The sequence below is a fragment of the Hibiscus syriacus genome, unplaced genomic scaffold (assembly GCF_006381635.1).
Source record: "Hibiscus syriacus cultivar Baekdansim isolate YM2019G1 unplaced genomic scaffold, ASM638163v2 tig00111105_pilon, whole genome shotgun sequence".
Lineage (NCBI taxonomy): Eukaryota > Viridiplantae > Streptophyta > Magnoliopsida > Malvales > Malvaceae > Hibiscus > Hibiscus syriacus.
Window position 1 is genome coordinate 2705941 of NW_024062987.1, and position 22222 is coordinate 2728162.

At 31.8% G+C, this 22222-nt stretch overlaps 2 protein-coding genes and 1 pseudogene across 2 annotated transcripts; all 3 read left to right on the forward strand.

Annotated features, from left to right (window-relative positions):
• Positions 1–1521: 1521 nt before the first annotated feature.
• Positions 1522–2509, forward strand: LOC120154135 (protein HLB1-like). The gene is made up of 4 exons (XM_039165953.1): positions 1522–1639; positions 1753–1822; positions 2003–2116; positions 2411–2509. Exons 1-4 carry the CDS (start codon positions 1560–1562, stop codon positions 2507–2509), a joined length of 363 nt encoding a protein of 120 aa, XP_039021884.1. The 5' UTR covers positions 1522–1559.
• A 12919-nt stretch (positions 2510–15428) lies between these two features.
• LOC120154195 lies at positions 15429–16461 on the forward strand (annotated as a pseudogene).
• A 2733-nt stretch (positions 16462–19194) lies between these two features.
• Positions 19195–21932, forward strand: LOC120154136. Its single transcript, XM_039165954.1, has 3 exons — positions 19195–20286; positions 20613–21269; positions 21369–21932. The coding sequence occupies exons 1-3, from the start codon at positions 19195–19197 to the stop codon at positions 21930–21932; spliced, it is 2313 nt and encodes a 770-aa protein (XP_039021885.1).
• The last annotated feature ends 290 nt before the right edge of the window (positions 21933–22222 follow it).

A 22222-nucleotide genomic window follows, 5' to 3' on the forward strand; every position in this document is an offset into this window, starting at 1 on the left:
TTTTTACTTTTTTATATTTTTATATTTATTTTTTTGAATAATTTTATATTTTAAATTAGAAATATTTTTATTTTTTTCTAAAAAATCTAAATAACTCCGTAAACTTCAAAAAATCAATTTGATAATCGAACTCAACGAAAAAAATCAATTTAGTTCGTTTGTCACATCATCAGTCACGTTACTAGTCATCGCGGATTATCACGTCAATATCGTGAAGTGTCATATTAATACCGTAACGATAACGATGAAAATCGTTGATCAAAAGATCACATTAGATCTATTTTTTAAATTTGAGGGTTACATTGGGGGGCGTTTAGATGGAGAATTTTAAGATTCCTAGTAGGAATATTTTTTTCCCGACTAAGGATATCCATGTTTAGTTGGTATTCTTTCTCAAATGAGGGTAATATTTTTTCCCAACAGTAAATATTTCTGGGAATGTTATTCCCCCACATCAGTTAGGTATTCTTCTATTCCCGTTTGGTAAGGGCTAAAATACCCTTCTTTTCTGTTTGCCTCAGCGATATCTTCTTCTCCCAAGCGTTGTTGTTTTTGCCTTCGCGCTCTCTCTCTTTGTTCTTCGATCCCGTTTCGGCGTAGAACGAAAATCTCTCGTTCAATGCTATGTTCGAAACGACTCAGGGATCCAAACTTCAGAATGGTTTCCAACCACTACCCGGACCGGAGTCGGATTTGAAAGTGGAATCTCTGCCTGAATTACAATCAGAAACGAAACTGGTTGAGGAATTGAAATCGGAACTGGGGGTAAATGATGTCGAGCCGAAGCCGACTCCGGACACAGAGAGCTCGATCCAAGCAACCACCGATCAAGTTGCTCGTCCGGGGCTGCGTAAAGATAAAGAGAACCGAACTTTCACGATGAGAGAATTGCTAAGTGAATTGAAAAGTGACGAAGATGATACAAGCTCTCCTTACAGGTACTCTTTCCCCTCATCCGTTTCGAGTCTCTGTTGCTAAAAAAATTTACTCTCCTTAATTCGTTATTGGATCTAACGAGCTTTCAATGTAGAAACCTCTGGATCTTTGGCATTCTCTGTTGACTCGCCTCCTTAATTAGGCTATTTCACAAAAAACTTCTAGATGCATCTAGGCGTACTCGTTCTGTTAGACTAAGAGTTCGTCTTCAATTATTGCACGGATGAGCGACTGTTATCCGATCTCACTCTTCATTACTCTTGAACCTAATTGTTAGAATCTAATCATGTATGTTTTGTTGTATGTGAGCCTTTTAGTTTATTCTCAACTTCATGTGAGACATTAATTGTATCTTACGCTTTCTATAACTTTGATTAAGGAGTCCTTGATTTTGCGATCTTCCAGTCTGTAGAATGCAGTTTATATTATTTTTCATGGCGCCATTCATGCAGTAAAGATTTCTTGGTCTTGTAGGAGTAAATAACTAAATATGTATCATCTTGTTTCTTCTTGTATTTATAATGTTTCTTTTGCTCAACAATGATATCATTTTCTACTCCATGATTTATATATGCTTCAGTCAAGAAAGCAGACAATGACAATCCTACCAAAACAATGTTGTAATGGAGTTGATCAATAGTGTCACTGGTACTGATGAGGAAGACAGGTCTCGCCAACGTATTCTTGTATATGCTGCTAGGAGGTACCATCATCTTGTTTTATACATTTTTCACACTTATTATTCATATTGAACATGATATGTTGCTGCTTTGATTCTGTTATTATGTAGTACTAATTTTAAGTCAAATTTTATAGGTATGCTACTGCGCTAGAGAGAAACCCAGAAGATTATGATGCTCTTTACAACTGGGCATTGGTTCTTCAGGTTTGAGATGCTGGTTCATTCTGATATTGTTATCTTAACATCATTCAAAATGATATATCATGTCCAATTCTTATATTGCTAGAACTTCCTGCTTAAGTTTGTGAATGTAAACATGATGTAATCTTTGCAAAATATTATAGATTTCTCATTATGTCCATGTGATTCTTATTTGGCTTGCAGGAAAGTGCAGATAATGTTAGTCCAGATTCTACTTCGCCTTCTAAAGATGCCTTGATAGAGGAGGCTTGTCAAAAGTATGATGAGGCTACTCATCTCTGCCCAACACTTCATGATGTATGAGTTCTTGTTCAACTCACTGAGAATTTGTGATTTTTTAAGTTCGTTTTCAATTACAAAAGGCATGATGACTTCTCAGAATGCATAAGCTATATAAGAAGCTTGATAGACAAGAAAAATAAGTGTAGAGATGCAGAATGCATAAGCCATATAAAAAGCTGGATAGACAAGAAAAATAAGTGTAGAGATGCATAATGCATATATGTTCCCATATATGGATGAGTATGTATAGTATATATTTTTTACTGATATTCTTTTCCTTGGGTTTGTTGCAATATTGTTGCTTAACAGGCTTTCTACAACTGGGCAATAGCAATATCTGATCGAGCAAAAATGCATGGTCGGACCAAAGAGGCTGAAGAACTCTGGGAGCAGGTTCTTACTAAATAATTTTGGTATTTCAATCGTGATAGATTTTGTATGAATAATAGCAGTCCTTTGAAGCCAAATCTTAGTATCTTGTTATGGTCCTTCAGTTAGTATCTTGTTATGAAAACCTTTTCCTTGCATGGATAATATTCTTATTCTGTTAATGCTTCATGATAGCTTTATACTATTATACAATCTTTGATAGTTAAGAGTTATCACTTAAAATATGAGCACTTTATGGGCTTTCTTCCATATTGCATATCTAAACCATTCTTTGATTGGGTATGGCTGATGAATTATCGGGAAAACAACAATCTCCATATGCACAGAATACTTGCATTGAAGATTTAGACTCAGGTTTAATACATCTATGGCGATATATATGGTCAGTCTTCTATTTTTCGAACTCGAAACTTGATCTTCTTCATATTGATACATGATTTTTACATTTCCTATCTGACAAATCAGGAGGATTTGGTTAGAATTTTGCGTTCATTTGTTTCATTTTACTACCATGAACATCTTATTTAACCCAATCAACTTCTCATCATCGTATTGGTGCCTAAGATTATATATAGATATAAATGTATATTTTAGATCAATGGTTATCTTCAAAACATTGCTTGGTGTCTGTTATCATTTTGTGCCTTGTAGTATTTAAAAATAACTATGTTTTAGTTGTTTCTATTGCTACGCATCGTGTTCTTATTCTTGTATTTTCGATACGAACATTCAGTGTAGAGTTCAGTAACTGTAACCCATTCTGTTTCTGGTTTCCCCTGATAAGTGGAACCAAGGAAACCCCTTATGTTTCTGTTTCTGGTAACCACTTATGCTTATGTTTCTAGTAACCCCTTCTGTTTCTAGATTGCATTCTAATAAATCAAGGAATGATACCATAAGAGGCAGCAAAATCATCAATGGTTATGGTGTCATTCGCATTTTTAAATTCACAAAAGCTTCTCCGATACATGTTATTGTTGGATACATGTATGTGTCGAACTTAATGCTATTTGGGTGATGCTCTCAACCAATTTTGAATGTAACGTAATTATCATGTGGGTTGCTAAAATTTTAATGTCGTAATCCGACTAATTGAACCAGTTCAATCGAGAATTGGCTGGTCTGGGGGTTCATCTGTCAAAAATTGGAAATTTGAAGAATTGTTGTGAGCAACTTCAAAACCAAAACCAAACATTGAAATAGGAAAAACCGGATGAGCAAGTTCTTTTTAGGTTCTTTGTTAATATGGTCTTTAATTCGATCAATTGAACCAATTCAATTGAGAGTCGGTTGATCCAGTGGTTATAAAATTGGAAATCCGAAGAACTGTACTTAAAAACAAAAAATTGAAATAAAAAAAGACGGATGAACAAGTTATTTTATGGCTTTTGAATTTCTTTTTAGGTTTCTTGTTAATATGGTCTTTAATCGAACCAATTCAATCAAGAATCGATTAATGTAGTGGTTGTAAATCATTCATAAATATAAATAAATATAAGAGCATATTTTATTCCATTAAAAAAACAAATTAATTCAAAATCGTTTAAAAACATTAAACTATTAGTATTTTTAAACTTTAAATAAATCATATAAAAATATTTGTCTGAAACGGTGAATGCCAATGGTTTATGTAATGAACTTTCCTGTTATCTTGAGTGATAACAGTAGAAGAAATAGAGAAAAGATGATAAAATAGAAAAAAAATATTTGAATTATAGACAATATGATTTTTAGTGTTATATTTTATTACTTATTTGAATTATGTTTTTGCAATATAAATTAATGAGATAAATAATAATGATAAAGTATGAAGAATTAAGTATAAATATAAAAGATAAATAAATAAATTATTATATATAGAAGATATAATAAATATTATATCTTAGATAACAAAAATAATTTACATTTTTTTATTATTATGAATATCTATGAAGAATTTCTACAATGTAAACATTTAGTTAAATATTGATGTAAAATTGTAATATATTTTTACCTAAATTATGTAAAATTTAATATTAATTAAAATAAAAATAATACATGATATATTTAAATACTCAAGTAATATATTATCAACAAATAGAATTTTTATATAAATAATTTTTATTTAAATATTTAGAATTTCACTTGTTAAAAACACAAATATAGAACAAGGACAATTTGGTAAAATATACATTCCAGTAATCTTTTATTCCTTCAACCAAACACTGTAATCTTACGTTCCTGCCAAACTAACCAAACACAGTAATGTAACATTCCCAGTAATCCTATTCTCTGGTAATCTTTTATTCCCACTGATAATCTTACATTCCGTGAACCAAACACACCCTGGATGTAAAAAAATACGATGACCACATTGATTTTTTTTAAAATACGATGACCTTACATACCTTTTTGCCACACTTAAAATAAATGCAAAATTTTATGTCGAAACTTTAAGTATTTAAATATTATAAATTTTGAAGTATAAAATTAAATCATTCACAAAAAATATAAAAAAACACCTTGTTATTATAATTAAAAGTATTGATGCATGGTGTGTCAATTTATTATGCTTCTATTTAAAAAAAAAAAAAGCATCTTGTCATAATTTATAATATACCCATTAAGAGTAAATTCCTCTTCCCTTTCCCTTGGAAAAAAATGTTAAAAAAAATGATACCTCTTATTCAGAATAAGTCAACGCAAAATCTATTGAGCTGTTGAAGTATATAGAGATGGTAGCATCGACTGAAAAAGGAACAACTTCAGGCCTGATATAGCAAAAGCCTGCTCACAGAAATTGCTCTACACATAAAGCATTTTCATTGTCACATTGATCTTTATCACCTTGCAAGAAGTTACTATTATCATTTATCAACACATGAAACTATCTTTATATTGACAGCAAAATTGTTTGTATGTTTCTTCTCAATGAAATGGGGGCCATGGAAGTTCTAATGGTATTCTTCACATAGAAGATTATTCTAATATCTTATCTGTAAAAGGGTATATCTAAAAGCTCTTGTATATCACACACACATATATATGCAAATACTGAAACTTTTGTGCCTTTTAGGTTGATGACAAGCTTTGAAGATGTTATAGGTATAACAATACGAGACAAAACGAAAATAAAAATGAAATATTTTATAGATCCACAATTTACTTCCATGGTGATTTATACAAGTCGCGACAAACGACATTCAATTCCTCGGTAGGATCTCGTCGTAAAATGTGTGTATATGAATCAAGAATAAAACATACACAATTAATAACATGGAAAATATTCGATTAAATAATCTGAATAGAAAACTATAAATATATGAATACTAATAAGCTGAGGCATACAGATTTTCGACCACTCATTGGTGCTTGAGATATTTGGTCTTCTGTCTCCCAGGATACAACAACGAGATGATCAGCGCACAGTAGTACATACAAACTATTTATTGTCTTCGCATATCACCAAAAACTAGAGAAAAGAATTCATTTGAATTGGGTTTTGAGTTGTTTTTTAATTGTGTTTAAACTACTAGGTTAACACGTTTTTATAGGGAGTTCACATTATGAACAATTGGAAATTTTTGACCTAATGAAGCATTAATGAGAATCAAACAATTAAGCAATTTCCAAAATTATCGTTTTGATTAAAGAAACCTTTTAATATTTATTCTTTTAATTCCAAAACAGATTTTGAAAATATATTATCTATTTGAGGAAAATATCTCATATTTGGGTTAAAATATTCGTAAGCTCACAAAGAGCTAGACTGGTTCGAACATTCACGTTGTCCACATCGTGCATGTCTGCACATTTACGAACCAACAATTAGTTCCACATTTCATTCAACAACGTTTGGATCAATTTCTCATGCAAAGCTCCAAAATTATCAATTTTTTCCAACAATCCCCCAAATAAATGAAAGTGATCATTTATCAAAATCATTTTGACTTGATGTGGTGATAGTCTGATAGACTCTACAATCAATAGTTGCATAGGATAGGTAGGTGTCCTCCTTTGAACCTTCCCTTATGACAGGATATTTACTATACTAGCTTACCAGTAGATATGATATCATTGAATTGTTCTTCCGTTTGTGTAAACGATGATATACTTCACACAACTAACTCTCTGACAGGAATTTTAGTTCTCATGGGTATGTCCTTAAAGCCACGGACATCGCCTGGTTCTGCAAGAGTTTGAAATAACTAGGGTTTTCCTTCACATAAAGCCTTTCATTTCATGGATTTTAGTCTCATTCCTTTCGATGTTTTCTCAATTTGATCTCAATATTAACTCTTCGGTTAGTGAATCTATGATATTATCCTTTGATCTTAGAAAGTCAACAATGATAACTTCATTTAAAAACAGTTGTCCAAATATATTGTGTTGATGATGTATATATCACAACTTACCATTACACATAATGTTCAGTGCTCTAGCAATATATGAATATTGTGGGCATTAACTTTGGCCATTGAAGAATATCCTCCATGAAATTCTAAAGTAATTCAAATTATTCTCTAGACTTGTCTAGAGCTACAAACGTTCATTTCATTTTGGATTTGGTTATAACCGTTTTCTTGAAGATTTCTATGACATGACTTCTCTTCCTAATGTGAAACATATTCACTTGTGCCTTTGATATCTTGAATATCATATATTCAACTGGCATCAGAGTATCCTTCTAAGGAAGCAAGATCTTGGGATAATACAATCCATACTCTTGAGCATATATGGGATATCTCATTTCTCTCATAATTTATTTTCAGTGATTTGTCATAATGACAATATCTTTGTTTCAACCTTTCATTGAACATCTATACTTATCTTTATTGATTGTCTTCAATCATCTTTCTTAGTTATATGAGGAAATATATTTTCAAAGAAAGAGATATTCTTTGATTTCGTTATCGTGTTCTTGTGAATCTCGAGATTCTTTGATTCATACACAAAATGTCGATATGTTTTGCTATAATCTACACATCCAATATAATCCACCGATTTGTGATTTCGTTTCCTTTGATAATGAGATTATTATCTTTACAAGACACCTCCACATTTTTAAGTAATTGTAGAAAGATTTTCTACATTTCCATAACTCATATGGTGTCTTGTCAATTTATTCGGGAGAACCTTGTTTAAAATGTAATTAGTTGGAAAAACAGCTTCCCCCACATGTTCCGTGATAACTCAGAACTTCTTAGCATTGCGTTCATTATTTCCTTTTTAAGAATTAATTCTTCCACTTTGCTATCTCATGATGGTGTCACTTTATAAATAATATCATGTTGTGCACAATATTAACCAATTAATGGTTCAATATATTCACCACCATTATCACTTCTTACCATCTTAATGATTTTATTAAGTTGTTTTCAACTTTGAATTTATAGAGAACATATTTCTCTATAGCTTCACCTTTGCTCTTTAGCAAAAATATATCAATACTTTTTGCTATCACCAATGAAGGTAATAAAATATTTATTCTTTCTTGTTTGTAAAAGTAGATCATGTAAACTCATTATTACGATAGGAATTTAATTTCCAAAAATAAATTTACTTTCAAGATCTTACTTTACAAACCTATTGAGATTTTAAAGAAATAAACTTAACGATTTATTTCTTTCCTTCAAAATAGAATCATACTCGAATCCCAAGAAAATAAATTCAATCCACCGGTTTAATTTCTTTTGCAAATCATGAAAATAGATCAAACGATTTATTTCCTTTTATAAACAAAAATCATAAAAGATTCCCCAAAAAATAAATCTAAAGATTTATTTCCTTTCACAGAATAGGAAAATAAATCCAACGATTCATTTTCTTTTACATTATTCATTTCCTTTTACATATCAAAATCATACAAGATTCTTAAGAAAATAAATTTAATGATTTATTTCCTTCTACAAATCAGGAAAATAAATTCTACGATTTATCCTTTTACATATCAGAATCATATAAGATTTTTAGGAAAACAAATTTATCAATTTTTTTCCTTTTTCAAGACAATAAAATATGTTTTTACGATTTATTTCTTTTTACAAATCAAAATCATATAAGATTTACAGGAAAATAAATCCACCAACTTATTTTCTTTCGTAAAAGAGGAAAATAAAATCAACGATTTATTTACTTTCATAAAATAGGAAAATAAATCCAAAATGCTAAACATGAAACTAAATTCAATGATTTGGTTTCTTTTCCAAAATAGGAAAATAAATCCGACGATTTATTTCATTTTAAAAGATAGAATCATATATGAAAATAAATTTAACAATTTATTTCTTTATTCAAGATTCTCGAGGAAATAAATTTAACAATTTATTTCCTTACAAAGTAGAATCATTAAGATTCTCAAGAAATAAATTCAAACAATTATTTCCTAAAAGTTAAATCATTCAAGATTCTCAAGGAAATAAATTCAATAATTTATTTACATTACAAAGTTAGAATCAACCCAAGATTCTACGATGAAATAAATCTAGTGATTTATTTCTTTATATTTAGAATCAACAAAAGATTCTACGATGAAATAAATCTAGTGATTTATTTCTTTATATTTTGTTAACAGATGGGATTAGTAACACTAAAACCTAAAACAGATATATCACAATGATTCGGTTATGTTTAACAAACAGAAATCAAAACGAATTGATCCTTTAATTTTACTGACCCAATAATCACAAGGAACCCTTTGATTTTAATTTTTGCAATCCAATAATCGAAATGAAATAATTATTTGATTTTACTTTTTGCAACACAATAATCAAAAGGAACTAATCCTTTGATTTTACTTTTGACAATCCAATAATCAAAAGCCTTATATTAAACTTACCTGTTTGTATCTATAAAATTTCTCAAAAGAAATTTTTAGTACAATTATAGTGTTTCCAAAAACACAAACAATAATTATAAATACCGAAGGTACTCTTTATTCTTGTCATATTAATAGGCCAAAGATTTTATAATAATACTATAACAATAATATCATGAACAATATCATGTTTAATGCTCACGTGCACTTTTATGAACGAAATCTTACCATAATGATATTCCCTAATAGTACCATAATATAGAAAGAATCACATTGATTCTTTAATTGCTAAAAAGTCAAATCACCATGCGCTTGTCGTCGTGCGCTAATCACCATGCATTTGTGTATTTACACAAGTTGGTTCATAGATGAGCTTGCAAAGCAATTTGTAAAAAAACTCGTGTACCATTGCACATATTCAAATCAATCTCGCTTATTTTTTATTATAAAAAAGAAACAACGTTTCAAACATAGTAAGCAATGTTACTTTAACGACAATTTCTATTAAATAGATTTGTCCACTTTGAAATTAAGCAAAACCATTAAAACGGAAGGATAAATCCCAAAAATGAATTTATTTGCTTACCTCAATTTTTCAAAATTTTAGAATAGTCTCAGATTTATTTATTTTTTAGAAAGGTATAAGATAGAATTTGTCAATCTTAGAGGTATAACAATCCAAGACGAAAGGAAAATAAAAATCAAATATTTTATAAATCCACAATTTGCTTTCATGATGATTCATACAAGTCGTAGCAAACAACATTCAATTCATCAGTAGGATCTCGTCGTAAAATTCGTGTACATGAATCAAGAATAAAACAAACACAATTAATAACATGGAAAATATTCGATTAAATAATCTGAATAGAAAATCATAAATATATGAATAGTAATAAGTTGAGGCCTACAATTACGCAGTTTTCTTAAGACAGATTTTTGGCTACTCCTTGTTGCTTGAGATATTTGGTCGTTTGTCTCCCAGGATACAACAACGAGATGATCAGCGCACAGTAGCACAACTACCGAGATCACGAACTATTCCTTGTCTTCGCCTATCACCAAAAACTAAAGAAAAAAATTCATTTGAATTGGTTTTTGAGTTGTTTTTGAATTGTGTTTAAAATGAATCAAGAATAAAACAAACACAATTAATAACATGGAAAATATTCGATTAAATAATCTGAATAGAAAATCATAAATATATGAATAGTAATAAGTTGAGGCCTACAATTACGCAGTTTTCTTAAGACAGATTTTTGGCTACTCCTTGTTGCTTGAGACATTTGGTTGTTTGTCTCCCAGGATACAACAACGAGATGATCAGCGCACAGTAGTACAACTACCGAGATCACGAACTATTCCTTGTCTTCGCCTATCACCAAAAACTAAAGAAAAGAATTCATTTGAATTGGTTTTTGAGTTGTTTTTGAATTGTGTTTAAATTAGTAGGTTAACGCGGTATTTAAACTAAAGAAAATAATTCCTTTGAATTGGTTTTTGAGTTGTTTTTTAATTGTGTTTAAATAGTAGGTTAACACGATATTTATAAGGAGTTCACATTGTGAACAATAGGAAATTTTTGACTTAATGAAGCATTAATGAGAATAAAGCAATTAAGCACTTTCTAAAATTATTATTTTGATTAAAGGAATCTTTTAATATTTATCATTTTAATTCCAAAACAGATTTTGAAAAGATATTCTCTATTGGAGGAAAATATTTCATATTTGGGTTAAAATATCCGCAAGCCCATAAAGAGCTAGACTGGTTCGGACATTCACGTCACCAACATTGTGCACGTCTTTACATTTATGAACTACCAATTGGTTCCTCATTTTCCTCAACAACATTTGGATTAATTTCTCAATCAAATCTCCAAAATTATCAAAAAAATTCAACAGAAGATAATGAGCTTATGTTATGGTCCACAAGTAGAAGAAAACATCAATAGAAAGATTGATTCACATATGGAGTTAAAGCCAAATAAGGGTGTTCAAACGGTTAATTTGACCACCGACCGAAATAAATTTCCATTAATCGAATTAACCAAATTTTTTTCTTTAACCGTTAACCGAACTGAATTTTTTTTTAAATATTAATCGAACCGAACAAAGTTCGGTTATTTCTGTCGATTAACCAAATTAACCGAATTTTTTTTATAATTTATTTAACTAGATTAATTTGAATATAATAACAATATTTTTTATTTGGGTTAAAATTTTTGTAATACCCTAAAAATTTAGACGATTACCAAAATATAAATTATTTTGAAAGTTTGATGGTCAAAGTAGAAAATTGGGAAAAGTTTAAGGAATTAAGTGGTGATTTTTCTCAAAAAGAATTTTATTTCATAAATGGATTTATTTAATGACCAAATTATAAATTTGGTAAAGTTTGGTGATCAAAGTATCAACTTTAGAAAGTTTAGGGACCAAAATGTAATTTTGGAAAAAAAAATAAAAATGGGTTACGAAAATAAGAAATAAAAAAATTATTTTCACATTTTTTAAATGTTGGAAAATAATATTTAATGGTTTAATTTCATGTTTAATTTGAATTGTTTGATTAAAGTGACTGAATTACAATTTTTGGAAATTACAAGGGCAAAACGGTAAAGTGAAAAACTAATTTGTTCATCTTTGACTATTAAAAGATGACAAGGCTGATATTTAATTGATTTTGAAGATGATAAGGATATGTATCTTGGTTTTATGGTAATTATGAGGTTATATTAAGGGTATATTGGTATTTTCACAAGTTAATGATTTAAATATTATATTAAAAGATGATAAGCATGATATGAATCTAAAATATCATGCTAAATGTTCATCTTCTCCAGAATCTTCACGTGAGAAAGCTTGAAGGTAAGAAAATATTTTATTTTCAATTTTTGAGCTAATTTCTTTAGAATTGGAGTTAGGTCGTGAGATAGGAAAGTGATCTAAGCGAAAAACGCTATCATTTGGTACTAATATTGCTTTCTAATCTTGTTGGATTTCAAAAATCCCAAATCTAAGAGTTTGTGTTCATATAAAGAATCATGAAATTGATGATTAATTTTGATGATTTAGAGGTTGTAGATTCATATTCAAGTATGTATGATGATTAGAACATGTTTAATCTTTTTAGAACTTGTTCTTTAAATTTCGGCCATGAATGGTTTGAGTGAGAAAAATTATGGAAAAATTATATATGGGTTGGAAATGATGAAGGAAGTATTCTACAAGCCTTAGAAAAATTGGGGACCATTTCGTAAGTTTTGAAAAGTTGAGGATAAATTCGTAAATTTTGGAAAATTGATGGGTTGTTATATAAGTGTTGTATAGTTTATGTACTACACTGGAAATTGTTGTTTGGGAATTTTAATGAGTGTTTTATGTGAAAAATTATTATTTTGGAAGTTTGAAAAGATTAGTGATTTAAGTACAACATTTCATAGTTGGGGTACTTAAATGTAATTATGCCTTTGTAAAGCATTTGTATGATAGTAATTACAATGCTGGAATTTTGGTATTAAGAATTTAAGAGATAAAATGGTGAAGGACCATTTTGTGTAAATTGGAAAGGCTGGTTCCAATGTTAAAAGGAATATTAAGTGTTTAATATTTGGTAGAAATGGAGTTATTATGGGATATGTTTATGTTAGTATAATACTAACATATGTATCGTTATGAATTGGTGATATATACAGATTTTGATTGATTTGTAATCGAAACAAATCAAATATAAAAGGGCTTTTGGTGGACAATTGTGAGGCTCATATATTTTCGAAAGACATAAAGTGTCAAGGTGAGTGCAATACATGCATGAAATTATACATGGATGTTTTATACATCATCAGGAAGACTTGCGATAAGTCGACCTTGTTTATATCGGCATGACTTTATATCATTTTTATAAATTGACATTGATATGTCAGAGTATAAAATTAAAATGCATTGATCATGAAAAATGTGATATTTTACCATGAATGTTTTCGGGTATGAACTGCCCAATGTTAAATTTGATAATATACTTTGCCATGGATGGATTGAATAAAATAGACTATATGCATAAGTAAGTCATTGAGAGACAGGGTATAGTTGGCATGCCATAGAGTATAGCAGCTGCAGGTTTATATTACACTATAGTGTGTAAGGACACTAAGTGTACATGGTGGGCACAACCTTATGTGTAATACACTTCGGTGTATATGGTGGGCACGACCTTATGTGTAATACACTTCGGTGTATATGGTGGGCACGACCTTATGTGTAGCACTATAGTGCAAATATTACTCGAATATCCAGGGTCCTCAGGGTTGTATATTGGGCTATAGGCTATGAGTTATTATTTATTGGTTAATAAATGGTAAGTATGCAAATAAGCTTACGAGCTTATGAATAATGGCAAGTATATTGATAAAATAAGCTTACGAGCTTATGGAATTTAAATGGTAAGTATGTTGATAAAATAAGCTTACGAGCTTATGGAATTTAAATGGTAAGTATTTTGGTAAAATAAGCTTACGAGCTTATGGGATAAATGGTAAAAGATTTTATATCATATTGATCTTGGTAAAATATTGGATATGCAAATAAAATGATTTTATGGCATTTTGAATTTGACATTGAAAATCATGCATGAATTGTATTGCACTGTTTATTGTTTTAAATTGCCTCACTAAGTATATACTTAGCGTGTGATGATTTTCACGTGTAGGTAAAAAGCCAGTAATAGAATAAAGAGTTCGGAGCGTCATCAAAGATCGAGAAGTATATTTCAATATCAGTAAGACATCCTATGATGGAATTTGATTTAAATAGTGGCATGTAATTTTATAAATGTTTAATTTGTTTTGTTAAACAAATTTGTAAACAAAATGGAATTTTATTGAATTTATATGTATTTTCGAAAGTTACTGTAGTAGTTACTGTAAAAATACTATAGCATGAACATTAACCACGTTTTAAGCAAAAATTTTCAGTATGTAAATGGGGTACCGATTCCCCCTACAGGGAACCGATTCCCCCGCTGTTCATCGTCATTGTTCACTGTTACTGTTCACGGATATTGTTCACTATTCATAAAAAAACTTTTAAATTAAATTTGTTATAATGAATCATAAATTATATGGAATGATATTTTTATAATATCAATTACCATTTTAAGAAAATAAATTTTAAATCATTGTTATTAATTGGATAATGGTTTTCGAAATTCGGGTGACATCCGTAATCTGTATAGGTTTAAATATACGGGTTACGGGTGTTACAATTTTAATTAGGTATTGATAATTTAATGAGTTTATTGTGGTTAAAAAAATAATTTAGTCTTAATTCTTAATGAGTTTGAGCTTAAAATATGTATTTAATATATATAATATATTTCATATTTAATAATTTCAGTTAATTTGGTTAATTAACCGATTTCGAACCGAATTAACTGTTAATCGAATATTGAAAAAAATATTAATTGTTCTCCGACTGAACTAATTCAGTGGTTGACCGAATTAACCGAACTAATTCGGTTCGGTCGGTTAATTCGGTTAAAATCGAAAAATAAACACCCCTAAAGGCAAGGGACACGGGAATTATCTACTATTTTTAACTTAGAGTTTGTTTGTTTCAAGTAAAACATTTTCCGAAAAATGTTTTCCTCATTTTCCGAAAAACGTTTTCCTCATTTTCCAATGTTTGGCTGGAATAAAACTGATTGGTCAACGTAAAACATTTTCCTGGTCAACAGAATTTCCTTTGTGTTTTCTTGAAAAATACTTACGATATGATTTTTCGTAAGTCATTATCCGAATTTTTCACTTCAAAGAATAAATACTCAAAATAATTTTATGAATTAAATATTAATAAAATTTGTTAATATCATTTTAATCAAAATATCAATTATTAAAATATTTAAAATATATTTATTAATATTTATAATAATATAATATTTTTGTAATATTATAATATAATAATTATATTATAATAATATAAAATATTATATTTTTATTTTAATAATATATAATTAATTGTTAATAAAATTTATATTATTTATTAATTTCATATGAATAATATTTTTAAATTATTAATAATGAATAATATTATTTATGTATTTAATATTAATCTAATAATCTAATAATATTTTAATAAAGATATTTGAAATATATTAATATTTCTTGTTGTGGTGGTGAATGCTAGAATCCCTGGAGTCTACTCCGGGGGTGCTTGGGAAACTGCCCATGCCACCTTCTACGGAGGCAGCGATGTTTTAGGAACAATGGGTGATTTGCTTTCTAATGTTTTGATCTCTCAACTTCAACCAAAGTTTCCTAAAACCATTAAAATTTGTTGGGTGTTTTTTAGGAGGTGCATGTGGGTATGGCAATCTCTACAGCCAAGGCTATGGCGTGAACACAGCGGCTTTAAGCACGGCACTCTTCAAAAATGGGCTTAGCTGCGGTGCTTGCTTTGAGATTAAGTGTGCAAATTACCCAAAATGGTGTCACCCTGGGAGTCCTTCCATTATGGCCACTGCTACTAACTTTTGCCCTCCTAACTATGCTCTCCCGAGTGATAATGGCGGATGATGCAACCCTCCACACCCTCACTTTGACCTCGCCATGCCTGTTTTCCTCAAGATCACTGAGTACCGTGCAGGTATCGTACCTGTCTCCTTCCGTAGGTGAGTAAGGTTTGGAATTAAAATATAGGGACTAAAGTGTAATGTTGGATACAATAAAGGGATCGAAATTACAAAATGACCTTTTTATTTCTACTGTCATTAATTGACTATTTTATTGTCGGTTTTTAAACAGAGTTCCGTGCCGAAAGCAAGGGGGATGAGATTCACCATCAACGGATTCCGTTATTTCAATCTGGTCCTGATCACCAACGTCGCGGGTGCATGGGACATATTGAAGGTGAGCGTGAAGGGGACCAGAACCGGTTGGTTGAGCATGAGCCGTAACTGGGGTCAGAACTGGCAGTCAAACGCCGCTTGGTAGGTCAGGCACTCTCGTTTAGAGTCACGGGCAGTGACAGGCAAACCTCCACCTCTCGTAACGTGGCGCCAGCTGACTGGCAGTTCGGCCAAACCTTCGCGGCCAAGAATTTCCGTGCTTGAAACTCCCAGATTGAATTAACTTGTTTGTTTACCGCCCTTCCATTTTCCCGGGAAATTTGAAGTGTTTGGTCGGTGGGTAAAATCCCAAAAATTGAGGTATTGGATTTACCGAAATGGTAAAAAGTTGCAATGGGCGGCTGCACATCAAAGTGAGCGTGTAGCCCGCACCATTTGATCATTTAGTGATTGCCTTTATATTGAATGAATCGCTTGTTCCGAACTCTGTTTTCTGTATTGAAGCTTTCAAAAGATGTATTGGCCACTCAAATTAACGATTGTAATGTAGAAGTTGTAATTTCTGACACCATTTTTATGAAGTATTGGTTTTTTAAGTAACGTTGCTATGATTTTACATATGCAGATTACATAATTTTTATACATCAATCAGGTTTTTTTTTATAGAAGCCACTAATTTTAAATAAAAAATAAAAAATATTTCAAATCAAAATAAATGTTCACAACCACAATCGAAACTACAAGGATTATACAAGAAAAAAGTTAAAAGCTTAACTAAATAAACTCTGATAAAAGATAGATACAAATATATCTGACTGCATCGATAAATGAACCACAAAAAGAGATGCCATCAACAAATCGTAAATCAGAATTGAGCGACATTAAAATACTATCCATGAACGGAATTTGTGTATCCATATCTAATCCGATATTTCAGAGCATGGAATATCAGCATGATAACAAATAAAATGTCATCTTGATCAGTCGTGGGCTCATGGTGATGTCAAATCCAACACTGAAAAAATAATAAATTAAAATAGAAATCAAACGACCGAAAACGTATCATAAAGGCAGAGAAAAATGTATCATAAATGTAGAATTATTAAAAATAGAAAACAAGAGAGAGAAAAATAAAGGTATCATATAATAAAGCAAAAGAAAAATAATGAATACAAACAGTTCCTCGGTACACGTTAGCTGGATTAATGGGTTCTGAGATTTCGTCTGCTTCTCCGGCGTCTCTCCCGTCTCTTCACCGGTCCTCTCTTATTATTCGCCTGTTTTCTCACTCAGAGTGTTTCCTTAATGGATTGGCGTAAATTGTTCCGATGTGCTTCAAATCATCAGCTTCAGTATTTTCCCCCAAACGAGAGAAATGAAGTTCCGACCGTCCATCCTCCACCTGAAGTGTTTGAAGGTGGAATTTCTGAGTGGAAGCACTCCCTTGTGGGGTAATTTCTGGGGGCTGCTCCAAATTTTACAACTCTTCAAAGGATAATCGATGGTTTATGGAAAAATTCCTTGAAAGGTTCCAATATCCAGGTCAGTTACACAGGTCTCAATCTCTATTTGTTTTCCTTTGAATCCGATTATGCTCGTGACTAGGTAATGGAAAATGGGTCTTGGCATATTTACAATAAACCTTTAATTCTCAGACAGTGGGAACCTAATTTGCAAAAACTTCACTTTGATTTATCTAGAATCCCGATTTGGGTTCATTTGTACAATGTCCCTCTTGAACTGTTCTCTAATGATGGATTGAGTTATATTGCTAGTGCCAGAGGCTTCCTATTGTCAATGGATTCTGTCACAGCTTCTAAGACTAGATTGGAATACGCTAAAGTCTGTGTTGAAATAAGGGTTACTGATTCGATCCCTAAGACTATTGATGTTATTCTTAACAATGGTCTTCAAGCTACTGTTTCTGTTGATATCCCATGGCTTCCCCTTGCTGCAAGTCCTGTAACATTTTCGGCCATAGTACAAACTCTTGCAAGTCTAACCCAAATTCCTCCACCACTAGCCAAGTATGGAGGAAAAAAGAATCTATGCCTTCCTCTTCACAGCCCCAAGTTACTCCTTGCATTGATCCTTTACTGAACTCCAAAGCTGAGGATCCTGTTAGTGCTAAAGATTCCATTATTAAGGAAATTATTGCAGGAAACCAACTTAACTCTGAACTCCCACTTACTGGAAATGTTTCTTCTTCCCTGAGTGCTCAAATAAGTCATCCTCCTGATGTAGAATCTGTTGACGTGGAATATAATGTACCCAAAATTCCTTCAAAATCTGCTATCTTTATTAATGAGTTAGCATCTCCTTAAAAAAAGAATAGAGGTAGACCTCCGAGAATTAATCCCACCAAATCTTTAGCGGGTTCCTCAAACAAATTTGAGATATTAAATTCTATTGAAGAGACTCAACCCGAGCCTGAGATTCAGGGGAAAAAACCAAGAGCTGCAGCTTCTGGAGTTACAGATTTGATTAGAGAGCTCAAAACTAAAAAGAAATCCCATCTTGAAAAAGCAAAAAGTGCAATAGTAGGTAGTAAAAAGGGTGATACAGCCCCTTCTCCTCAATCCAAATGATAATTTCATTTTGGAACGTAAGAGGACTTAATAATCCTCTTAAACAAGGCAAAGTTCTTAGGATAGATACTCTTAATAATATTGATATCATCTGCTTGCTTGAAACCCGTGTTAAATTGGATAAATCTGTTGATATTCTTTCTTCTAGATTTGAGAAATGGAATGTATTTTGCAACTATGATCATGCTGTGAATGGGAGAATATGGTTTCTATGGAGAAAGGGAATTGATATTGCTTTATGTCATACTGCTGCCCAAAGTATTACTGTTAAATATTTCTACAAGAATGTCAACTTCCTGCTTACTGGAATTTATGGTTATAATGATGGAATAGCAAGAAGAAGCCTCTGACAGGATCTTAGAAGTATAGAAACTAGGTTTCCTAACTACCCTTGGATCTTGGGTGGTGACTTTAATGTTACTTTGTACCCTAATGAAAGTTCTAATCACAAACTTTTAGGTACATTTTATTCTTCTGACATGCTTGAATTCCAAGAGCTCACTCATGATCTTCAACTTCATGACCATCCATTCTTTGGACCTACTTTCTATTGGAGCAACAAACAAAGAGAAAACTTCCTTGCAAGAAAACTTGATAGAGTCATATCCAATTCTCAATGGTTTGAATCATTCCCTCAATCCTTTGTGGAATTTTTAGCTCCTGGTCCTTCTGACCACTGCATGGTTTTGGTCACTCTTAATAAAGAATTTCAACTCAGCAAACCCAAGTCTTTCAAAATTTTCAACTGTTGGACTCTTCATCAAAATTTCTTAAACACAGTCTTTAACTATTGGCTTCAATCTTGTCATGGCAACTCTATGAAGAAAATTTTTCTCAAGCTTAAAAGACTCAAAGCCTCCCTAAAAATTCTGAACAAGGATTATTTTAGTGATATTTCCGCCCGTATTAGAAGTAAAAGAGATGAAATTGAAAAACAACATATTCTTACCCTTAGAGGAGTCGAGCCCATTGGAACAGAACTTGATCTGCAAAGAGAACTAAATACTATTGAGGAAGCCGAGGCTATGGTTCTCAAACAAAAAGCGAAAACTCATTGGTTGAAAGAGGGGGATAAGTGCTCCAAATTCTTTTACTCTGTCACTGCTACCAAGAATAAATGTGACACCATTAGAGCCTTAGTTGATGATCAAGGAAGAAGACTAGACTCATTCGATGACATGTCTAATGAAACTATTAATTTTTTCAAAAATCTGCTTGGTTCCTCTGACCCTAAAGTTAAAGCATGTTCAACCAGTTTACTTAAAGGTCTGCTGCACCCTATTCCTTCATCTGAAGACTACGAGGGACTGACAAAGGAGATCACTAATGATGAGATTAAAGAGGCAATTTTCAGCCAAGGTAATGACAAGGCACCAGGTCCATATGGTTATACTCCTCTTTTCTTTAAGAAAGCTTGGCCTGTGATTGGAGATGAAGTGATTGATGCAATCAAATTTTTCTTTCAAGAATCATTCATCTACCCTGCATTCAATGCTACTACTATTGCCTTAGTTCCTAAAATTCCCAATCCTAGTAAAGTCTCGGATTTTCGGCCAATCTCTTGCTGCTCTGTACTTTACAAGTCCATTACAAAAATCATTGTTAAGAGGATCTCTCATTTAATGCCCAAGATTATTACCCCAAACCAATAAGCTTTTGTCAAAGGGAGGAATATTGTTGATAATACCCTCCTTGCTCAAGAAATAGTGAAAGGTTATGGGAGGAAAAATATTTCTCCTAGGTGTGCTCTAAAAATTGATCTTCACAAGGCCTTTGACTCTATCCACTGGGACTTCATTCCTATCATCCTCAAGGCTTTAGAGCTCCCTAGTAAATTCATCGACTGGATTACTGCCTGCTACTCAAATGCTTCCTACTCTATTGCCTTTAATGGAAGCTTGGTTGGATTTTCAAAGGAGCCAAGGGTCTTAGACAAGGTGGCCCTTTATCCCCTATTTTGTTTGTTCTTGTTATGAATGTTCTTTCCAATCTTCTTAATAAAGCTGCTGATAAAGGGATAATTGGTTTCCATTATAAGTGTAAGAAAATTGGCCTGACTCATCTTACTTTTGCTGATGATCTGTTAATTTTCTACAAAGGTAATCTTGAATCTGCTGTGGGTATAATTACTGTTCTTTACTCTTTCTATGAGATTTATGGGCTCGAACTTAATGCTCTCAAGTGTGAGATTTTCACAGCTGGTATCTCTGCTCCCTCTGTTGATAATATTATTAATTTTACTGGGTTTAAGCATGGTCTTTTGCCTGTCAAATATCTGGGAATCCCCTTGGTCACCAGAAAACTTTCTTTAAAAGATTGTCAGCCTCTTATTGATAAAATTAAAGACAAACTTCATAAATGGTCGAGGATGAAGTTGAGTTATGCTGGCAGGCTTGAGCTTATTAAAAATGTCCTCTTCAGCGTCGCTAATTACTGGTGTAGGCAGCTGATTCTACCCCAATCTATCATTAACAAAATCGAGCAAATCTGCTCTCGTTATTTCTGGAAAGGATTGGATACTCCTGCTTCAGGAGCTCGCATCAACTGGGGAAAAGTATGCACACCTAAATTTGAAGGAGGCTTAGGTCTCTAAGACATTAAATCATGGAATAGAGTTTGTATGATCCACCTTATCAAAAATATTCTTGCTCAGGGTGGCTCTTTATGGGTAGCTTGGATACATGGTTATATTATCAAGCATTTGAATTTCTGGTTCATGGAAGAATCCCCTACTTTCAGTTGGAGTTTTAGAAAAAATTTGAAGCTTCGAAATCTTGCTTATCCACTGCTTACTTCAGGAGTTAATAAACACAACAAAGTCCACTGGCAAAAGCTCATATGGTTTCCCATTCACATTCCTAAACACAACATTATTTCTTGGATGCTAATCCAGGATCACCTCCCCACCAAAGAAAGGCTGCTGAGGTTCGGGCTTGTTACCAACGACCAGTGCATCCTCTGCTCTGATGGATGCGAAACCATAAACCATTTGTTTGCAGAATGCAAACTATCTTCTTCAATCTGGAATTTCGTTCTTCTTCTTTCATGCATCAAAAAACCTCCTTTCACTTGGTCTAATCTACTGACTTGGACAACAGCAACATGGAAAGGGAAATCTTTCATTACTGTTATCCTCAAACTTTCTTGGTGCGCTTTCAATTATATTATATGGGAGGAAAGGAATCGAAGACTTTTCAGAGATACTTGCAGACCCTAGGACGCTATTATTCTTGAAATTAAGCAGATTATAGGGTCTCATTTAAGCAATAGAAATATCAACAGATTATATAGCACTAATTTAGATATTTGTAATCAATGGGGTATAGTTTAATTTTGGTTGTTCATAGGATACCCTTGATTCTTTCTTCTTTTCCTCTGTCTGAACTGATTTTGTAGCAGGTTTCTGCCACCTTTGGGTAATAAAAATATTAATTATCCAAAAAAAAATAGTTGGTGATCAACACTAAAACTGATATTTTCCTAAAGATTTTAAATCAATCGAGAAAT